Source organism: Lagopus leucura, unplaced genomic scaffold, assembly GCF_019238085.1.
Source record: "Lagopus leucura isolate 7727_CA_CO unplaced genomic scaffold, USGS_WTPT01 Super-Scaffold_100002, whole genome shotgun sequence".
NCBI lineage: Eukaryota > Metazoa > Chordata > Aves > Galliformes > Phasianidae > Lagopus > Lagopus leucura.
In genome coordinates, this window is record NW_024962263.1 from 24,870,915 (window position 1) to 24,894,033 (window position 23,119).

The 23,119-nt window shown below is 38.5% G+C and overlaps 1 protein-coding gene across 6 annotated transcripts in view; it reads right to left on the bottom strand.

Moving 5' to 3' along the window:
* Positions 1-23,119, bottom strand: part of COBL (cordon-bleu WH2 repeat protein) — a 150,729-nt gene that overhangs the window by 22,495 nt on the left and 105,115 nt on the right. For all 6 annotated transcript variants that reach the window (XM_042868795.1, XM_042868797.1, XM_042868793.1 and 3 more), the window contains one exon: positions 2,588-2,891. In XM_042868795.1, the coding sequence (XP_042724729.1) occupies positions 2,588-2,891 (304 nt within the window). The remainder of the gene's footprint in view (positions 1-2,587; positions 2,892-23,119) is intronic.

Here is a 23,119-nt window from a genome sequence, read left to right on the forward strand (position 1 = left end):
GTGGGACTGGATTTACCTTCAAACATTGCTGGCACATTCAGAGCACAAAAGTTTAAAGATTTTACTATTAGCATCTTCTCTGCGGCAGTCTCCACGGCTGCTGCCATGAGAATAAAATCCACTATAAATGTTAGACTTCAGCTCTACCTTAAAGTTGATTTGAAATAATTTTGCTGTCCCAGAGACTAAAATACCCACAATTAATGAAACCCTCTACTTTAGCAACAAAACCATCTCCTATTTCCTCTCCTTTTTTAATTACAGAACCACAGAGTGGCCTGAGTTGGAAGGGACCTCAAGGATTATGAATCCCCAACCCAATTATGTCCTTTATTAATTAGTCGAATTATGGACATATCAGACAGATACAGAATATTCAGAATACTAAAATCACCTAAGTGTAGACTGAGAGCCTAGTTCAACCTGCTTCTCCAAGCAGGGATAGTTTCAAAGTCAGCTGAGTCTTTCCAAGGCTTTGTCTAGCTGCGTTCTGAAAACCTCCACACACGGAGATTTCTCGAATTCTCTATGCAACATGCTCCGTTGCCTATTTTGAGGAATTTCCACCTAATATTCCATCTTTATTTCCTTTACAACAGCTAGTAACTATCGTTCCTTCCACTGTGTACCCCAAGAAGCCTCTGCATCCAGATTCTGCTCACAGTCCTCCTTTTGTGTGGTGAGAGACTGCAGTCAGATCCCTCCACACCCGCACTGCTTTTGCAAGATGAGCAACCCGAAAGTTCTCTCCCCCTCATACTCTGTGGCTCTCCTACAGACCTTCTGCAGTTTGCCATCCCCTCTCGGGGCTGGATGCAGTACTATAGAACTGGACTCCCAAATGCAGAGCAGGGGGGACCATGACCTCCCTGATTATGATGGGCTGTGCTCTTGCAGCCTTGTATGTCTTTCCACCTTCTAATCCTCCCACTTGGCAAGTGGCAGTCCTGCTGACCAGCCAATTAAATGGTTCCCCAGGTCAGTGGCTTTTGCAAATTCTAATAATTATGTGTTTTGTGTCACACTGTGTCACATTGTCCTGCTGCCTCTTCTTTAAGTACCCTTTCCAAATATTAAAAATAAAAAATTTAGTTTATGTGGCAAAAACAAATCCAAAATCTAAAAAAAGTCCAAAATATTTTCCACTGATTAGGATTTTCTTACAGTGTTTTGCCTTCATGTTTTCACTCAGTATTGTGGCAATGTTTTTTGTTCTTTTTTTTTTCTTCCCCTAAATGTACATGTGTGTTTTCTTAACCTTTTAGATCCTTGATTGTAAGGAAAATTGGGACTGCTTAATTATCTTAATTAATAGGTTGTTTTTTTGGATCAGGTCTGGAACAGTAACTGTAACTACTACACCAGCCTATTTAATATTCCAAACTATATCAGTTTGATGTTCAGGACCTAAAACACTGCAGAAGGAAAAATCAGAAGTAAAATGTATTTCTGAACAAATATCTCAATGAGACTTGACCCTGTTCCCCTTGATATTGATGAGAAAAGAAAAGCCCTGAAATCATTCCAATATGTTAAATACTGACTTGGCCTAGTTTATACCTAATTCATCATCCACTGCATGATCCAGGATGAAGTTCTCCCTCAGAAATGTGTGGAAGGAAATAACTAGGTCATGATACATGTTCTTATGAAGGGGCTACAGATTAGTAGCTGAATGGAGACAGACCAGAAAGCACAGACTTTGTGTCAACTGAGAATTCAGAGGAATTTCTGGCCTCTGTCCCATGACTCGGCAGCATCACACAGAGTGGATCCCTGTCAGTATTACCAGGCCACCCTCCTCGCTGAAGGCACAGCTTCCTTCCTATTTGGCCAGTTTGTATTTGCAAAGTCCTATAAATTTTGGGTTCCCACTGTGGCCCTGCCACCAACTATGTGAGTTTTGGCAAACAAACAGTGTCAGAGTCACTTCTGATTGAGGGCAGTTTCTAGTTAAATTCCAGGTTCTTGTACTTCCCTACAGAACTGCAGCACAATGTTTGTTTATACAAAAAAAAAAAAAGAAAAAAAAAAAGAAATGTAAAAAAACACCAAGGTACAACACCAGTGGAAGCTAGCAGTAAGTGAACATACATATGCACGTACATGCACACACCCACAAATAAACCCCCAGATTTCATGGAATATATCCTTTCTACTTGACTTTAAATGGCTTGAATTTTCCCATTTTATGAATTTTTCCATTTATGACCTGTAAGTTATTTTTCTAGATCAATACAAAATATCACTTCAAGTACTTCACATACCATCAGAACCACAACAGAAGCCAAATTGTAACAAAGTTACTTCAAACTTTTGGGAGAAATTAACTCTGGAGGGCAGCACTCTTTAGCAAGAAACTTAACTACAAGTTCAAACAGAAAAGTGACCTTTGCCTGTTGCTACAAGCATGTCACTGGAGGGGATTTGGCGCAGTTTTTCTTCAATGGGAGGAGTCACCTGGCTTTGGTACTGGTTTATGAAAGAGCAGAAGAAAGTAGAAGCAGCAGCTGGCTTTCCTAAATGCCTCCCTGCAAGAAGGACATGCAAAATATTTTCCAAGAGTTGGCTTCAAATGAATTCTTACCTGCGTGGAGTACTGGCACATCCCACGTTAGTGCAGTACGTGTTCTTTACAGAGCAAGTCTCTGTACCATAGATCACGTCTGAGTCCACGTAGCCATTCACCAGCTTGATGTCTCTCAACTTCGTACTGTCATTTTGTGAATCCAGTGACACAATGTCAGATGGGGAGCTTACTACACCTGAGTCTTCAGTAGTGTCCTCAGATGCAAAGCAGCTGCTTTCTGATGCTGTTTCTTCTACTTCTGATAGCTCCATAACTGTATCATCCACTACATAAAAATTATCATGTGCAGGCAGCAGGCTCTCTAAATGAAATACACCAAGTAAAGTTAGTTGAAAGTAGTCACAAAATAAATACAGAGATCTACTGCTTTGTAAGTAGAAAATGAATACATGAAATCCCTTAGAAACAGTACAGTAGACCAGAGCTCAACATCACAAAATAAATACAGAGATCTACTGCTTTGTAAGTAGAAAATGAATACCTGAAATCCCTTAGAAACAGTACAGTAGACCAGAGCTCAACATTTGTGTACAAAGGCTGCTCTAAAAATACAGCCTCCTATTTCAGTACGTTGTCTCATGATGTCAGAGGTAGATGCTGGTATGGGAGCAGAGGTTAAACCTTCCCACCAATATTCATTACATTTTTTTGCCGTGTGACTGATGGTAGCAGAGGGGCAGTCTGACACCATGGCACCTAACATGGAAGTGCATATGAAGGTGCAGATGAAATCTAACTGACATTCCTCCATATTTGCTGAATGTTTCTGGAGACGACTAAACTAAAGTTTAAATGATGGGATGCAAGAAATGATTCCTGTTATCGCTTGTGATGACATCGTCTAATTGCTCCTTTTAAATTTTGCCAAATTATCTCCCATAATACTACACAGATAAAAATGAGCAGCATTTCCCAGGTAAGACACTGAATTGGTATAATAAATCTACACATGGCCCACAGGATGAGTCACTTTATTTTACCATCTTTCAATTTCCTATGTGTTGAGTGGGTGAATAACAATAATCTCTTAGCAAAGCATAAAAAATCAAGTAGCGTTAAAAAAAAGTAGACGCAACTCAAAGCAGAACCTTTCCCAGCTTTTAGTCATATGTAAAAGAAATCAAGGGATACGCTCTTTGCATGCTTAATTGTATTAAGAGTTGCAAGTGATGAGAGATGATTAGATACGGTATGGTTTTTCATGTTCTGATCTAGTTTGTTTCCTATGAAATACCTGTGGGCTGTTGTTACTGTTTTTTTTTTTTTTTTTGTGCGTGTTTTTGCACCACATCATTTAAACATTTTGTTCTGTTGGTGTTTTTTTTTGGTAAGAAATACAATTTTGCTATTTTCCTTAGGTGATGTAGAACTCTGCACTCCACCCTGCAATCACACTATTAAAGGAGAATGGCTAATAACGTCAATAATTTCAGAGAGTGACTGAAGACAGAAGCAAATTCAAACACACTACTTGTGATCATAATGAATCAATACAGACTAATACGAATGTTTAATTGATAATTAAAAGTGTGCCTCATTTTCTTCTTCAACATCCATGAGCAAAAGGAAGGTTAAAAAATTGGTTATGTTCTGATCTTGCAGACACTTGTGGTAGATGTTAATTACATGAAGAGTCCTATGTCTACAAGTGTGACTAAGATTAAACATACACTTCACTATTTCTGAAGTCATAATCTACAAGTTTTGAAGCATACATGAAGCTACATGTCAATGAAAATCATAGAAATAATTCTGTATCACACTGTATACACAGAACTATTCTCTTTAAGTCAGGGAACTGACAGCAACTTTGTTAAAAAAAAGTATTACAAAAATAATCTTCAAAGGGTGTAACTTAGTGAAGCTTCGAGTAAAACTAAAATAAAAACCAAACCAACATTCTCCTTGACTGAGGTTACAAGACACCATTAAGTACTGAAATTGATTTCTGACAGCAGAAGCAATAAAATTCATAGGGTTACAAATCATGATTCAAGTTGTAAGTGCTGTCAAGCATCAATATTAATGATGGGAGATGATCCAAAGACTCTATTGTGACTTTGGAAGTAATGTTACTCCATTTCTTTGACCTTATTTTCTGTAACATTAACTCCAGGTTCCAGATTAAATCCAAGAGATTGTTCCATGTAAAAATATCAATTATAGGAATGAATTATGTGACACTGATGCATTATGGTATGCTCATGACAGAACTACAATTAGGACAACACCAGTATCAAGGAGAAATAAGAATAACTTGACATTAAACACCCAGCAATAAACACCCACAGAAAAATACACTGAACGAATAGGTAAGAGTATATGGCCTGCTTGGCTTTTAATTAAAAACAAAAATTCCCAGCATCAATCTACCACCAAAGCATTAGTAAAAGTTACAATAGGTTAAAAACAGAACAAAGTACAGTATGATACAGCAAAGAAATCACAAGTGGAAAGTGAAGAGTAGAAGCACACAGAAAGTTTTGGACCAATGCACAATGCAGTATATTTTGATGCAAAGGGACCTCAACATAATACTGGCTACAACATTTGTCACCAGGATGCCATAAATGATCTTCATCCTGCAGTTTGTGACAAAGTACCTGCTTCCAGTTCCTGATACCAGGGCGGCAGGCTTTTCCTCTTGAGCTGTCTCTCTCATTTCCTGCTCCTCCTTTTGCCTGCCTCCAACTATTTCTGGCATCTGTTTCAGATTATAGTTTGGTCACACAGCCTCATTCACGTACTGCAGTAGCGAAATCCTTTTCTCTCAGAGGTTTTATCCAGCAAGGTGCCCTGCCGCAGGACCTTCACACCCCAGCCCGTTCTTCACACATACTATTAGAATGAAAACTGATTCTCTTTTTATCAGTGTCTGCACATGTGAACAGATCCCTATCAGTTATGCCTGGGTCTTGGCAGCTGAATCGTCCTGTTCAGTGTAAGAGCCTTCTTGTTTAGCAACATCTAAACAACGGGAATACAGAAAGACACCTTTCAATTCAGTGATTAAATTCCCATGAAAAACCAAAATGACTCTCTCACTTCAAGTCTATCACTTTTGTTGAAGCAGTTCCCTCATCTTTTATCTTCACAGAGAAGATCCTTTAATTCCAGCATTAACACATGTCAACAGAGTTGCTTGATGAGGTAAAATATTTTGATTATCACTACTGCTTATCTCAACACGTGGGCACACATGTGAATATTGACAGCTGAAGTTCTATGTTATCTTTCAGCTGTTGTGAATTGGAGCTATCCTTGGATGGTTGAAGTAAGAACCTGCTCTTCCTTTCACACACCTGAACAAGTCTTCACCAGTGCAAACTAAGCACTGTGCAAACGAGGATGTCCAGGCCACATGAGGACACAGCAGTTTCCTCAGAAAATACACAACACAAAAAGTCCACCTCAACATATTGAGTGGTCTTGACTTGGGGAATCAGAAACTAGCTTCTACAGCTTTCTAGTCTTACACAGATGACCAGGTAATGAGCAGTAGCAGATGCAATTCTGTCCTACAATTTCTGTGTATCTTCTCCTCACACTGAGTGTGCATGCACAAAAACACCACGCACTGAGCACTGTATGACCAGAGTAGTGGCAGCCAACTGAGGTAAGTCTGTGGCCAAACAAAGGAAAAATTTACTATTTGATGCTCTCTTCTCTGTCATAATGCTAACAACACTTCAGTTTGGTCTCTGATTTTCAAGATTTTATGCAGACACAAAACATCCGGGTTGAGATACAGAAAACTGAGCTTTTACTCCATGACCTGGCACACAAATAACGATTGCCACAGACAGCATACTACTGAAACACTGCTGTACCTTGGAAGACTGTCTGAATTTCTGAAGGAGTAACAGTGCCAAGCTCTTCTTTCAGTCAGACATAACCCACTTACAACTATGGATACCCTGAGCTGTAACAGTCCCACAGGGATCATGGAGTTCAACTCCTGACTTCAAGTGGATTATGGTCTCCAACTCTACTAAAATTTCTGTGTGATATCTCATCCACAGCTTCAATCAGCATTCCTCCATGCCTTGCACTGCCCTGCACCTACTCAGGACAACAGGAGGAGATGCTGCAAGGCCCAGAGGAGTGCCCCTGCCACAGCTCTGCCCTGCTCCCCAGCACCAGGCCTGTCGCTGCACAATTAGGTCAACCACAACCGACAACGGCTTTCTTGGGGAAGCTGTTAGCAGGAATGTTGCCCCTGATCATCAGGAAGCAAAGGGGAGAGTAGCTCATCAGTAAAGAATGCAAGCTTCTTGTTTAATACAAAAGAGATTTCGTTGCTTTAATCTCAATAAGCTGTAAGTAATTAGGAGAACACTGAGCTCTGAGTTCAGAAGAGCCATATCTGCACTTGTGCTGCTTGATCCTGCATATACGTACATATTACTCACACAGAATGCCAGTGACGGAGAGATAGATAAACACCTGGTTTAAATGCCAATACACACTTTCAGAAATGAAGACTAAACTCAATACAAAATGACAATCATGGGTGAAATCCTCACTTTGATTACTGATAGAAAATAACCACCATCTACTTCAAACAGGACTGAGATCAGATTGAAGTGTTCAAAAGACGCACGTCTCACCCAGATGTACGAAATCAGAACCCAAGTCCACAACACTGAAGACCAAACCACCCCTCCCTCAGAGTCCACTATATACAAGGCATATGTCTTCTCCTGACAAAGTGCAACTGTTCACTAAGAGCTGCGACCTCCCTCCTGCTTTTATGACACTGCTGGTTGTTTACTGTCACATTCAAAGACAGACTACAACCAAAGGCATTTTTCAAGAGATAGCAGCTGATGTGAAAAACTGGAACTTCGTACTGATTTTAGAGATGCAGAGTTCCTATAATTCCTCTGAGTTCTCCCTAAGCGGTTGGCAATTATTTTCCAATTTCTTTCACCACTTGTTCCACTGAGAAAAAACTTTCTTTTCATGGAGTGAAATTGCTCTGCTGTAGTTCAAATGGCCTATTACACTAAAATTGTTAAAAATATTAAAATTTCATCATGTTAAAGAATAATAATTCTTATAATGATGCCCAAATTGCAACACAATTATTTTACTGACAGTACTTAAAACTTCTAGCAAGGCAAAAAGTTGCTCTAATTCTTTGCACTGGCAGTACAAAGTAAAGATCAGTGTTCAAGAAAAGTGTGCATTTTTTCACGTACTTGGAAGAAGCCTCGTGGAAAAAGATGGGGAATTATGGCAGTGATTAACAGAGATTATAAAAATAAGCAACGCAGGAGCAGTGTAAGAATTTTCACACAGGTACAATGTGCACCGGTTATATTTTACTCATTCTGCTCATCTATCAAAAACTTGTACGTGAAGTATAGGTTCAGTTAAAGAACAAGACAGAATGGGCTATCTTCTCTGAATTTATGGCAATTTACATTCAACGTGTTTCTTAGTATACTTGAGCCTGCATGCCTACTTTCACTTTTTAAATTTAAATACTAATTATTTAAATAATAGCACTGTTATTCATTAACAATAGAATTAGGGAAGTCAGGGAACAGACTGAGCTCTGATGCATTCTGTTCAATTCCCATAACTGCCCTGCAGCGGCTGAAGATGTGCCCAAGGAATGTGATGGTGAAGATGCTTTACAACTTCAGTCCTCCAAAATGAAGATGTAGGTCAGCTTAGTAGTCTCAGTTCATTTAGCTAATAGAATTCCAGAAAAATTTCATTCAAGAAGTACCTCTGGAGGTCACCTAGGTGAACACCCTCCTCAGAGCAAGGCTAACACGCAGCTTAGATGAGGCTGTTCATGGCCTTGATCTGCTGAGTTCCTAAACTCTTCAAGCACAGAGACACCACAGACATACTAGAAAATCAAAAATCATTCCCTGGGCAACATTAGAGCTTCTCCCCATGATGAACTTTTTCTTATGCCAAATTAATTTCTTTTCCTCAGTCCAACTTGCTATTGTTGCCTCTTAGCCTTTTGCAGTGAACCTCTGAGAAGAATCTGGCTCTGCCTTCCTCGTCCTGCACTACAGCATTCAAATCCTCATTATCCTTCCCTTTAGCAGGATCAAAAAGTCCTGTGCACCTCAGCACCTCCATGCACATGTGCTCCAGCCATTTCAGAGACCTTCTACCAGGCTGCTGCCTTTGGTCTGGTTTGTCAGTATCTTGTCTGAGAGAATGCAAGACTGAGCCCACATTTGGACAACGAGCACACATGTGGCTCCAAGACAGCCAAGCAGAAGGGAGTAATCCTTTCCCTTGATCTGCTGGCTGTGTTCTTGCTAGTGCAATTCAGTATGTGGTTAGTGCTTCATCACCATGAGGGCACGTTGCTGATTCATGCAGTCACGCATGTGACTCGCAGTTCTCATATAATGAGGTATTTTCAGTCTCCTTCCTAGCCTTTTGTCCCATACATGTTTTCTTTGCCAACAGGTTCTTTAAATGCGGTTCTTCTTACTGCAAAAAATCTGCAACCAGAAACTATCAACTCAAGTAAATGGCTGCTACCTCTTCCCATTTCAGACCTCCAGTTTTACCATCTGCCACACAAGAAAACAGAGAAAAAGAAGTTCAAAAGAATGTAACAGATTTTTAAATAGGAAATTAACACATAGGACTTTATTATCCCTATTTTTTTCCCCACAGTCCTTTCTTCAATGACTACAGAAATCTCTCTGGCCTCTATTAAACTGATACGTCCTAAAATACTCCTACTGTTGTTATAATGATTGTTATCCTTCCCCTTCTGGCACTCCTTTCAAACTCACTTTTCACTAGTTCCTTCGTTTTACAAAGACCTTATCTTAAGGCTCTGATGACTCCACAGTATAGCCCTCAACTGCTCAACCTTCTTCTACAAGATTAGACATAACAGATTCCAATCCTTCGCAAACGCGACACGAAGAGCAAAATGTTCTTTAATGCAAACAAGACCAAGTGTGCAAGTAGATAGATTTTTCTTTTGATTAATTTAAGAAAACTATCACCATGCTTGGAGAAAAATGAGTTAATAGTGCAAGTTTTCCACTTCCTATTACACACCATGAAGTATGATGGTGTCACTTTTTAAGAGTAAGTCAGAACTACATACAGGATGCTTTCCTGGCTCTCCTTACTTACGTGCGAGGAGCAAGGCAGTGTGCCTCACCTGTGCAGCTCAAAAGACTATGAACAAACCAACAGCACAGATTAAAGAAGCAGGACAGTGTGGAAGTATATTTAAGTGTATACAACAGATAGCTTCAGAGTTGTACTTTATAAATCATCATATGTAATACCAGAAACATGTTGTGATCCATACTGGGGCTCTTTGGAGGCCTTTGTGGGAAAAGAAACTCTAGATCTAACAGAAACTGTCTGACATAATAAGCCTGATGGAGAAATAAACCACTCTCCACATTTTGCTAGCAATTATTAGTCATAAGTGATAGATTTTGGTAATCTGCATCCTTTACAGAGGTGGTTGGCTTCAACTCAAGTATGCTGCAGAATCTAAACAAATGGACTGTGAAGGTGATTTTCATGAGCCACCTTTGAGTACAGACTGTAAAACTGTCTGAAAAGCGTATGCGGTATAATGATTAAAGCCAGAAATGATTAGTGCACCTATGCAATAAAACAATGCTTCATTAGGTGATTTTTAGGACCACAGAAGAAAAGGACATTTGCTCAACATTTCTTCTTAAACTTCTCCATCATTTTCCCTGTCCATTCTCTTATTGTCAATTCACTCCCTTCTTTGCTGTCTCTACTGTTAACAATTTCATCAAATCTGTACTACAGTTTCCTATTGCCACCACAATCCAGGGAAAAGAACCATAAAACACTTTTGCATTGTAACTGTATTTTCTTTCCCCAGAGACTAGCTGCTAGCAAGCTCAGCAAGGAAAAGACAAAAAAAATCCTCCTAAACCAAACATGCATACCCACACACTTGTGGGATTTAAGAACTCATTCTGTGTTACAGAGATACCATTCCACTCCCAACTGTGCATTTATTTCTGATTGAGAGTGATTTAGAAGTTGAGAACTGTGGAAAAGAATAAGGTTTATCTGTAATTGACTCTCTGTTATTGAGGCCATCAGGAACAACATGCATACAAGTAAAAAGTTTTGAACAGCTCAGTTCTGATTCCAGGACAAAGTATACTTGTTTTGTGCATATAAGTGCTTCTATTGAGAAATACTGCGCAAGTGAGAAGAAAATATGTGTGGTGCCTTCCTAACAATATAGATTTATTGTGCAGTAAGGGCAAAAAAACCCCAAAAAACTTGTTTCATTTAGTAGCAACAGCTAAGAGTGAACTTTGGACTGGAGTGGAGGATAACTAAATGGAATTTCATCACCTTGTTGAGTTTTTGCTGAGTTTTCATTCATCCTCACAGCACCTCAGTCCATTCAGAACCACGATGTTTCCCTTTGGTTCCCCACTCAGTGCATCCATCATGCTTCCTTACATCACCTTCTATCTTAGTTCAGAACAGTACCAATAGCACTGCCTGAAGTCAGACAGAGCCCTGAGAAAATGAAATGTTTCATGCACAAACCACTTGTCTAACTTACAAATAGGACAGCACAACATAACTCCATTTAACTGGTCAAAACACACTTCAGACTAACCACCAATAATATAAATACCTTTGCAGTAGCTAGCTCCAAATTTAGATATGAAAATCTTTTCATACATGTCTGTAGTACAACGACACAAAGCTCACTCTTACCTCCTTTGTTGTACATTACCAGACTATTTCCCTCTCGGACCATCATCAATAGAACACCTGCTTCCTCTCCAAAGTTCAAACTCCAGCAGACCCTTCAATATGGTTTGGTTGTGATTTACTTTGTCAGTTACATTTGGAGGAATATTTTATCCTATAAAAGCATACTTCTTTTCCGAATTAAGGATTTTCACATTTTACTATGCATTCACACTCAATTTCTCTCGTAGCTAACGAAATCGAAGACCAGAGTGTATGAAGTCTCTCCCCGAAGATCTTGCATAAGACCCCTCAGAGCGGCATTGTGCTATTATCAATGGACACTTCTTGGCTGTCCTGCAGATGAGACTTCCTGCTGGGCAGTGTGCAAACCAAGGGCACCAAGACCAGGATGCTTGTCACAAAACACACTGCTTGGGACTGTGCTGTCAGCTAAGAGCTACTGACAAGCTGTGTAAAGGCCCATCGAGGCCACTACTTGTAGGAAGGACACTAAAGGACAGCTGTTTTTTTCCAGTAACATAGACATAGCCAAGAAATCACTGCATGGGGCAGGAATAAATTGCTGAGTACCACAAATTCCTATTCAGGCTCTAGCCACCTTTATCTTTTTCAGACATGCACAACGGTGAGAACTTTCTCATCAGGAGCTCAGTTAGGAGGGAATACGGGACAGGTGGAGAACATGGTGCTCACAGAACAGCTCTGCTGTCAAGCAGAGTCATGTCTGCATGTCGTACACCCTTTGACAACACATGGACTAGATCAGGTCATTTCAGACTTAAGCAGAGATGAGAATACCTAAGTTAGAGCTGAATTTGGCTCATTCCTTCACAGTCCTCTTCTGAAGCAAGCTATCTCATCAATTGTGCTTTGCTCTCAGGCTCTCCTTCCCTGCTAACTTAGAATACCAGCAGGAAGAAATGCAAATAGGCAAACGTCGTAAGCAGATGTTATGCTTTGTAATGGTTTGTGTATAGCAAAATGTTAATGGCAATACCTTCTCTGGCACTCCTGTGACCAGCACCCTCATGGAAGAAAAGCTCTTCTTTGGAAATGGGTCTTCATCTCAGCACTGACTTGGAATAAATTTTTCCCTTTCATATTTTACTGTTAGCATCGGGTCCTGCTTCCATTTAATCAGGTGGGTTTTGCCACTGACTGCAGTGGGAGCTGGATCGGACCACTTACTGATTAAAATGCAAAGCTGCAGGTATCTCCTCCATGGGAAGAATCCCCACAGGGAAAATCTATCTGCATTTTTATTCACGTGAAGCATTTTAAGACTTTCATTTACACAGTTCGTTCAATAATAACGTGCATGCTGTATAATGGGGTACCCGATTAAGCATGCTGAAGTGCCTTCCTGGAGCAGGGCCATTTCTAGAATATGATGGTTCACTATGAGCATATCATCAGAACAGACATGCTAGTTTGGGAAATTTTTCACCTAAGTTAATGGGTTTAATTCTGAATACGATCAGCATAAAAGCTCATTTTTCCTACGCAAAATTCTGAATTTTCTGTTTTTAATTTTTAGCCTCAGTTCTCACAAAAATAAAATTGAGAACATCACACTGATGTAGGTTTATGAGTTTGTCTATGAAACTCTCTAACTTTTAAATCCTAAAAATTGGCCTTTTTTTTTTTTTCCTGAATTAGTCAGGAAAGGTAACAGTGCTAAAATTCAATTCCATGAGTTTCATCAAGAAGTAGAAGAACCTTTATAAATTATTAGAGAAAGAATATCTATCTATTTATTCATCTCATGACAGAGAGACAGAGGCTACAAACTACAACAAAACTAAACAAAGAGTTTATCTTTTTTTAAATGTCTAGAGAACTGAGTAATTAAAGCAGGAACTGCTTAAGGAATTACCTTGGGGTCTGGAGGAGGAAAAGTAGAAAACAAAGAACAAGAAAAGGAAACACAAATCTTAATATTCAAGTTGTCTTTTAAAAGCAAAGTGATGAGATTTCCTTCTCCACCTATCTCTTCCTTTATAAGTATCTCTTTTAAAGATTTTGGTTTTTATCCCCAAAAAACCTATGCAACGATTGTGCTTGGAAAATTTTACACATGTGTGATGGATTACTGTACCAGTTTGTACAGTACAGTTTATACTGTAATGCTCTAACCTTATCTTCACTCTCCTGATAGCTCATCATAACCCTCGCACCTTAGAGTGGCCCCTGTCGGACCAGTGCAGAATTGAGTTGGTGGCTTGTTATTACTCTCCACATCATGGCATGTAAGTTTAAAGACTTCTGTGCTTTCAGTCTGCTAATTTTCTCACAGGCACTAATTTAACTCCTGGAAAACTGCAAGGAGTTGCCTTGTGCAAGGATTTTTTTGTGTAAAAAAATTCAACCACTGTGCTGCCAAAGCCTTGTATTATGAACAGTGACTTGTATTTTGTGTACCCTGGGAGTGTAAAAAGGCCTTTTTAGTACAATCTGTGTCCCTTGTAGGAGTAAACTGAAGACAAATGATTTTATTTGAGGAACATCTGAATCACATCGATTAGCTTGATGAATACAGAACAGGAAAGCTGCCAGGTACAAAGGAAGCTGGGCATGTCCACAGGGGAGTGGAGCAAACAAGCAAATTACAGTATACGCATGGTTTTTTTTCTTCCTTTGACCAAATGTTTTCATTTGGAAAACTCGGACACTTAAACCTCAAAGTTTCTTTAACAGACCGGTCAGTTAATCAGCACAGCTGTTTCTGAAAGCAAGTAGAAAAGAAGTAAAAAAAAAAAAAAACATATATTTTTAAATCGTGACTGATCATGAAAATATCCATATATGTTGTGTTTAGCCAAAATAATATTTCTTTTGGGGAAAAAAAAAAAAATTCCTTTCTCTGGGAGGAAAGCAGGCTAAGTTTTACCGGGCAAAGGACAATCATGTCATTCCTGATCACTGATTGAACGTGTCTGAGAGACTGTCAGTACCCAAAAAGAGTGTCAGATAAAACTGAGATAGTAATGTGTTCTTCCGATAGTTCTCCAATATACATTTCTGCTCCCTAATAACAAGAAGCGACATGGGCTGGCCCTTCTAGAGCACTCAGCTGGCCACTATTAAGCTGCCTTCATAAAGAGTCAAGCTGAAAAGTCTATTTAGCTTCCACACTGCTCCTTTTGTTACAATCAACAGCCAACTGCAGAAAATTCTTACTGTGAATTCTAAAACTTTCCCAGTACTTTAGCTTTTTAAAATGTTCATACATTTCTTATATAATCCTTTATAATTCGTACAGATTACGAATTATAAGAATTCTTGAATTCTTGTCAAAGACTTTCCCATATAGGAACAGTTTAAGAATAGATTTTGGCTGAGAAAAAATGTTCATTAATTTTCAATGTTTTACAAAGTAAAAAAAAAATTTTTTCAACGCCTTATCAAGTGCAAAAATTGAGGAAAACTTTTTAAAATTAGGTATCAATAATAACCTTCATAATAAGCTTGAATGAAAAATATTAACTATTCCTCTAGCACTGCTTATGACAGGTTCCATATATATTTTAGCAGTTTTACTTTCATCTTTTAATCACAATAGTCTTATAAAAAATATTTGCCGGTTACAGTGTTCCTTTCTCATTCTTTCCTCCATCTTCTTTAGGTCTCTGTCCTCCATTACACCCCACCTTCGCTTATGGTACAGTAGGTTGGAAAGTAATTCTTTTATCCATGCCAGGAACCAATTATGGAATCCACAAAAGGAGCTGACAAAAGAGGCTCTGTCTCCGCTCTCAGCCTTTTGCTCCCTCAGGCCCTAAAACCCAGAAGTGAATGTGCATGGACAGAATTCTCAATTTCTTAGAAGAAAGCAGGCAGTCATCTTAGCGAGTGCTTACTGGCTTAGAAGTGGTAATAGGAAAAGCTGAGTATGAGTATCTTTGAGGTTGGACGAGTAGTTTGGTATGAGCATTATCATCTACCTGGTACAGAAAACACAAGATTTTCAACCATTTGTTTTCTGCATCGCTGTGTCAGGACTACACTTGAATCAGTAGGATCTTGTACCACAAATTTTCATGCCATTTTGAACACCTACCACCCTGTTTGATTTGGTCCATTACGTGTAAATGAAGCCTAACTTCCAATCTGTACTAGGGACTGAAGCTCGGGGACACACACAGTCACACCATGTGCACGTACTTGGCTGGACACAGATGTTTAGTCCAGCTTGCTAGTGAGTAAATGAAAGTTTCTCCACTGGTATGGGTGTGACAGTTTCTAGAAGTCCCACAGAGTACATTTAAGATGCTACCCAGTTATTAAAGGTGAGACTCACAAAGTTAATCTCTTATTCTGACTAAGGAAGGGGAAAACAGGGAATTTGGTTTCACTTAGAATAAACAAAGTTTATCCACAGACCACTTGTATGGCAGAATTGGGCTTCAAGGGAGTTAGAAGACGAGAAACTTTTTAATATTTAGTCAGAGTGGGAAATGGGAAGCTAAGTTCTACTCCACACATTATGAAGTAGATAAATAAGCAAAGAGCTAAATATGAGGAAATGAGATTAGAAAGACAATTTGATTCACTGGTGTCCAGTCCCTTGCTTATTCTAACCAGAAAATATTTTGTTATATTCAAAGGAATTACACCAGGGCCAACTTCTGCTCCAAGTCTGCAAAGTCTCTGGTATTATTTCCAGTACTATGACAGCAAGCTGAGTGAACATGTAAGGGAATGCAACATACACGCTTTATGCTGTTACCTTTACAAAGGACTGCATCTTCTTCTTCAGTGCTTTCTCCAGTCATGAGAAAAATGACAGAGATTTAGTGACCACGATTTAGAATCTGCTTACTGGAACTGAATAGAAAAATAAATCCCTGATGTTTAAGGCACATTCAAAGGATATAAAGGACTTAACAATTATGTACAGCCAGTGTATCATCTGGTTCTGACACAGCTCTTGCTACTGGGCTAGATCCTTTTAACAGCCGTTCACCACCTGTAGTTAAACCATTACAGAAGAACACGCAATAAACGTCACCAAGCAGCTTATTTGTGCCCAGAAAAACACAAGACCACCCTTTACCTTTCTCCATCTCAGCAAAACACAGCAAAGATCATTATGAATAAGCTCTTCTGCATGAGCAAGAAATTAATTGCGTCACTTTTTGTTCTGTCAACTTCTTACATATTTCAGCAGTGGACTTCTGTATAGTGCCTGTATGGCCAGAGAAGCTTATCTGCATACTGTGCATGAGATACGTGAAGAAGTGTGTAAACAGTGACAGCAAGTTTGTCTCACTGTCCCTGAGGGGGGAGTTCATAGTTTTGCAATGACATTAGAAAACAACATGGCTGTAATTTTGGAGGGATGGAATAAGTTACATTCTGTCTTCTAAAATAACATGTATTTTAGTATGGAAAGTTAAATGGTGCCTACTGCATGAACTAAATATATATTGAGAGTCACGGTAGTGATGAGAAGCCAAGTTAGGGAGACAGAAATGCTGTTTTATATACACACGCTGAGAACAACTCTCACACTGAGGCACTTTATACTGCGATGGAACTGAAAGGAGGGCTTAAATGCAAAGAATGAGCATGTAAGAATCACACCCACAGTGCGGACTTTAAATATGCAGAATACAGGGACAGATGATGGGCATATGATAGACTGCATGGCCATGTTTAATAAATAAATGCATCACAAGCCTTTGCAATCTACCACATCATTTTGACCGGATGATCTATCTGCCTTTCACTCTCCTCACCACCTATTTGAGTACGTTAGACCCCACAGCCAGCTACAAATAACCCTCTATAAAAACTGAACAAAAAAAGACATAATTTCTCCTTTCACAGATATATTTAAAATATTCTCTCCCCACCTCACTCAGAATAAGTTTCAGTTATGAACAGATAGAGCATATTTTCTACAGATAAAAATGGAATTAATTCAAAGCTTAGTATTCTGCAGCTCTGTTGCTGGAAAAGAAAAAATTCCAGTTGCTCAGCGCAAAAGACAGCATACATTTCAATCCTCAAAGATAAGTCATAAAAAAAGACAGAATTTCATGTAGAAAAATATTTAAGGGTGCTGGGAGAGTCTCTGAATCTTTGGTTGGAAGATGACTGAATGACTGAATTGCTGGTAACGAAGTCACTTGACTGTGGAAGAGGATGGACACTAGAACCATCTACACACACCTTTGAAATGCTACAACTCATGCTGATAAGCATTCCTCATAGAACACATCCTTTTAGATCTACACTCAATGTGGCCAACTCCTATGTACTTGCTCTTCAGCACATACATCACTATATGCACTGATTTCCACACCTTGGGCACAGGCTACAATAAATACACAGGCAATATCTGCACTGTAATAAGTAACAAAACATGCCAACACCCTTTGCAAACACACCTAGAGTTAAATTTTGAGGTCATGTCTGGAAAATGCCATCACAATAGCATCATATGCAAATACGATTTGGTTTCAAATTCGTGATTAAATTGATTAAAATAACAGAAAAACTACTTTTATTTTTAGTTAATGAACAAAAGAACTCTGTAAACTCCATTTATGTTTATGAGTTTCTTAAAGGCTGAAATTATTTGCATAAATGTGATGATACTTATAGTTTAACGTTCACCTTTAGCATTATCCTTACTTGCAACTTATTGCAGATATTTGACAACGCTGGCTCCCTCTGGTGGTCAACATAAAATAAAAAAGTTTGAAATGTCTGGTCAGTAAAATCTGTCCGCCAAGAAGCCTAATCTGTTAATAACTCACAGGATTTGTAGAGGATGAGGACATTTATCATGCATCAAAATGGTAGTAATCATTAATCATACATCTGTCCTTATTTCATAAAGGGACTGAATGTCACAGCCACCAGAGTCATAAAACTGCAAGTTATTTTGATCCATATGCTAACACTGCATTTACTTACCACACTCAAACACTTCCCAGCTGTTAGGGGTTTTTGTGTTTTCTTTCTTTCTTTCATCCCAGATAGAAAAGTATTCCTCCCTGAAGTACAGTCTTTCAGCAATGCTGTTTGGTAGTGCAAAAAAGTGATGAATAACTTAAATTTCTTACTAACTCTGGTAAGACCATTTTGATGGAGAGGTCTAGCATAGCAGTCAATTTATTATCATCTTCTCCATCTCATTCTCGTTACACTTCTCTTGTCTCTGTAGATAAAATGAAAGGCATAAAACTATGCCAATGCACATTTATATCTCTGCTACCTTAAGACTCAATCAAACTGAACTAAACCGTCGCTTCTTCCAGTCACTGAAAATAACAAACATACTCATTCATTTCCAGGAGCAGAACTGAGGTGGCTTCAGAAACCCTGGGTAAGGCACGGCGCAAGGAGGGATTCCCTGAGCGCACCTCAGTGCCGAGCTGGTGCTTGCAAACCAAACTTCCATCAAGTTCATGTTCCCATGGTCTCACTTTGCTTGAATGCTCTACCCCCTCATACACACATTATTAATGAATTAACAGTCATGAAATAGCTTATCTATGCGCTTTCATTGAATAGATTTGGATATAATGAGTGCCATTGGAAGTTCATTCCCACACTGTATATAATAATGGGAGGTTTTAAACATGCTAATGTTGGAGCATGAGCACAACTGCTTATAACTAAGATGATTTCTTGTAAAGATACAGCTTTTCTTTTTTCTTTTTTTACCATTTAATACCATATGTATGTACCTGGCATTTCTAAAACTTGAAGAAACGAAGAGTGAGCAAGAACAAGGAAGAACTTATGTTTTTGTTCTTTTTTTAAAAAAATTCAATTCTTCTTAAAGTTAAGTTTTTCTTAAATTCAGAGCTAGCAGTTAGAACTGGTCATCACAATTTTACACAGAAATTTCATGGAAAACGCAAATTTCTACAAAGACGGGGAAAAAAAAGGCAAAAGAGGCAAATTTGGCATTTTAATACAAAAATGAAATAAATTAAGGATGGGCAACGAATTTCTGAGTTTTTACCCATAGCACTTTCAAATTCAAGCAGACCATCTGGAAACAGCTTTTTAAAGCAAATTTACCAGATAGGTGGTGAGGATTATGGCTGCATTCTTTCATGGCAAGGAAACCTTTTCACCAAAACTGTGACTTAGTTAAAAAGTTGACCTTCCAATAAGCTGAACTCGTGTAAATGCAAAGGACTGCTTTTACAGCATACTGCACTTTCACACTGTACTCAATACAAACCCCTTTGTTTTACCACTTCATTATTCTGTTCATATTCTAGTCTTAACTCCATGGGGCATGTAACTCTGTGGAGTTACAAATGGGATGTAAATACAGTAATAAGAATAGGTAAATTAGGCTCTTAATTTTCACATTGTGTATATCCACTTTTTTTTTTTTTTTTTTTTTTTTTTTTTTGAGAAGACGTACAATTAAACTATTGTCTTGTCTTAAGAAACTATAACAAAGTACCTGGCAGCATAGACAGATCAATTCCACTCCACTTTTATTAGAATACCTTAGGGTATTAAATATATATTCTTAGGCATCACTTAAAACTTATTAACTGCATGTCATATTTGTATTAAAAGGCATCAAAACCCTTTCTAGTCATGTTTCACATGTAGGAATGCTTTGTTTTGTTATTCTCCATTTTGCCTACCTGGAAAGGATTCAAGATGAACATGATTGTTTGCTTGAGGGTAAAACAATAATTTTTCATCATTTAAATTAGACTTCTGTATTGCAACTCACTAATTTAAGAAGCGTAAGTGTCTTAAATCATGGCACATGTGAGGTCAGAACAGTTCTGGGTGTGTACACCATTGCAACTCATAAAATGTATGTTTATAATTCAAAATGATTAAAAATACATGCCTTATGGGCCACTCACACGAAGAAATTTCTTCAGTGCAAATAAATTTTTGGTAAGTACATTCCTGTAGCTGATATTTTAATTATAACTCACTGAATATTCCTATTACAACTGTAAAAAGGAGAGTCATGGAACGAGATTTATCTTGAGCAAAGAGCATTTGCATCGTTTGTTACAGAAATAGAACACACACCTTGAGTGCCATAGAATGACTCCAACATCAAGATAAAATTAATCATACTAAGCACCAGGATGAAAGCACACGTAAAGCCTATGAATCAGTATATTTGGTACTGATTCTTAGTATTATTTAGGCTTCTTTTAATCAGACAGATCTTTCTAGTTCCTTTTTTCTTCGCATCTTGAATGATAGCCAAGATACAGAAAGAATCCTGCACTTCAACTTAACTAGGCCATGCCCAGTTCTACTTTTGTTTCAAAGGAACAAAACATATGCAATGAAGGAAAAATAAGATATATTTGAGAATGTAAAATGCTTTACCTAGGCTAATAGAAAAAAAGAAAAAATGTTTTTAGGGAGTTTTCATGAAATCTTCAGATAGTACTGAGAGACACCCTTCCCCCATACCACACACTCTTTGAAACACCAAATCAAATTAAACCATGACTCAAAGTAAAGAGAATCCTTCAAAAAAGAACAGACAAATGTACAGATAATGCTTCTGAGGCTGATATATAGATTTATGTAACACAGCATTCAGTTCTGGAGCATACATCTCACAAATGAGTATGAAATGAACCTCAGCCAAAAATAATCAATAGTAATTAGAAGAGAATGTGAAAGTTCAAAAAGAAAGGAAGCCAAAATCTCAGTCAGAAAAAACAAAGGTTCTTTTCCAGCAGGGAAGGAAGAAAGGCAACAGAAGAATCAGGGTAGCAGAGGCAACAGGATGTTCAGAGGTATGAAGGTCATAGGAAGAGGGTCTGTCAGACGCGCTTGTTGTATGAAGGGAATGATGCACAACAATAAACTGTTGGGGGAAAAAAAGAGTAAAACAATAAAATAATGAATACCGTGTAAGAAACACAACAGAATGGCAAGCATGCTCAGCAACCTTCAAGAACCAGATGCCCAAAGGAACTGTCACTACGTGCGCCCATACACTGAAATTCTGAATTCCGCAGATACTCTGAGACTGGCTCCCTGGGTTCAGGTATAAGCTAACTCAATCCCAACAATGTGACACCTACTGATAAGCAATGTGTCCACAAACTTTGCTTAACTTGGCCTGAATTTAAATTCTCTAGAAAGTACAAGGTATTGGAGATTCAAATTCATTCTTTTTCCTCAGATCAGGCTGGACAAGTATGAGGCATGATGGTGGTATGAGCCCTAATGTCATCCTTACCAATTTTCCTGTTTTACAGATCATCTGTAAGAAAGAAAAGACTGGGCCACTTGAAAGACTCCTTCTGCGTCACTGCATTACGATAAGCCAACAAAACTACCTACTCAGCAATCTCCAGTTCTCAATTAATTTGGAACCATGTGTGGTTTTCTTTCTCTGACTTTCTGTACCTGTTTTTGCCTTAACAAAGTCCAACCCTAAAGAGACTATCCCTACTGACTGTGGAAGACAGCATATATATCCAAGGTGACTGAAGAAACATGACCAAATTGTGAAATAGTCACAGCTTTTGCCAAGTGGCTTATAGTACCCATCAATACATCACTGACATAATGAAAATATAATTAGATTTGGGGACAAGGCTCCTTTCTACTCAGATTCTTGAAATGCACTGGGTATTACCCAGTTTTTTGAGACTTTTCAGACAATATGACATAACCAAAGCCATGCAAAAGAGGTGACAATCTCCATTTCTGTATTACCAAAGCACAGTTAACTGTACAGTCACAGGCCATGAAAAATCTGATTAGTAAGATAAGGAAGAAGACAGGATCCCATAAACATATCATTTTAAACATGCATACAACATGCAGCTAAAAGTCAACAAGACCAAAATTAACAGGAAAGCCCATGAAATGAGAATAAAAAGATTAAAAAACAAAATCCAGTTGGAACAATTGCACTCTTGTTTGTGGGAAAGACTCTTACCACTAGAGCCAGAAAGCCCAAATATCTTAGCAAAAGCCCTATTCATGAATGACTTATGCTCTACCTAAGTTTGGAAAACTCCATGAAGAGCGATTACCAACATCCTCTATGAAATGAAAATTCCTCAACGTGGATTTCTCAGAGCACAATGGGACAACTGTGTGTCTGCTGGGAAGGAACGGCGGGTGGGGCAGTGCCTCACAAACTATGGCAGATCATAAGGAACAAGAATTTAAACTCCACACGATCACGTAATTATAATTTCTGAATGGGAATCACATCTTGTCAAACTGCTGCTGACAGTCACCCACTCAGCAAAAAGAGACCACAATCATCATCAAAGAAAGCTGTTTTGAGAGTCTTTTCAGAACAAATATGCCTTTCATCAATATCTGGCATCAGTAGCTTATCCTCCTTCCCACCTTGTTCTATGAGAAAACACATTTACTGAGGTTAGAGTCAGGAAGATTGAAAACTTTGTTCTTCTTTGAATCTACCGCCAAAGTCCTATTTGCAGTGCTTGAGGCATTCTCAGGCAATAAAAACCATCATTGCAAAACTCTGTTCTTTACCACTCAGTCACTACAGTATCTAAGCACCTTTTGGAATTGAATTAGGCAATGTAATTAGCATACATCATGTGTGCTGCTTACTCTCATGTGTACATCTACACACATTTCTCTCCTGTAAATCTCTATGCGTAACTCTATCTATGTAGAGTACAGTGTAATTATAAAGCTAAACTTGTCCCTCTCCAACACTGATGCTTCATGTCTAAAATAAATATTCACTAAACACTACGGCTTTGCTCTCAATAAACCAAGGATAATAAAAGCTCACATTATGTTTCCATGTACAAGCTTAATCAAATC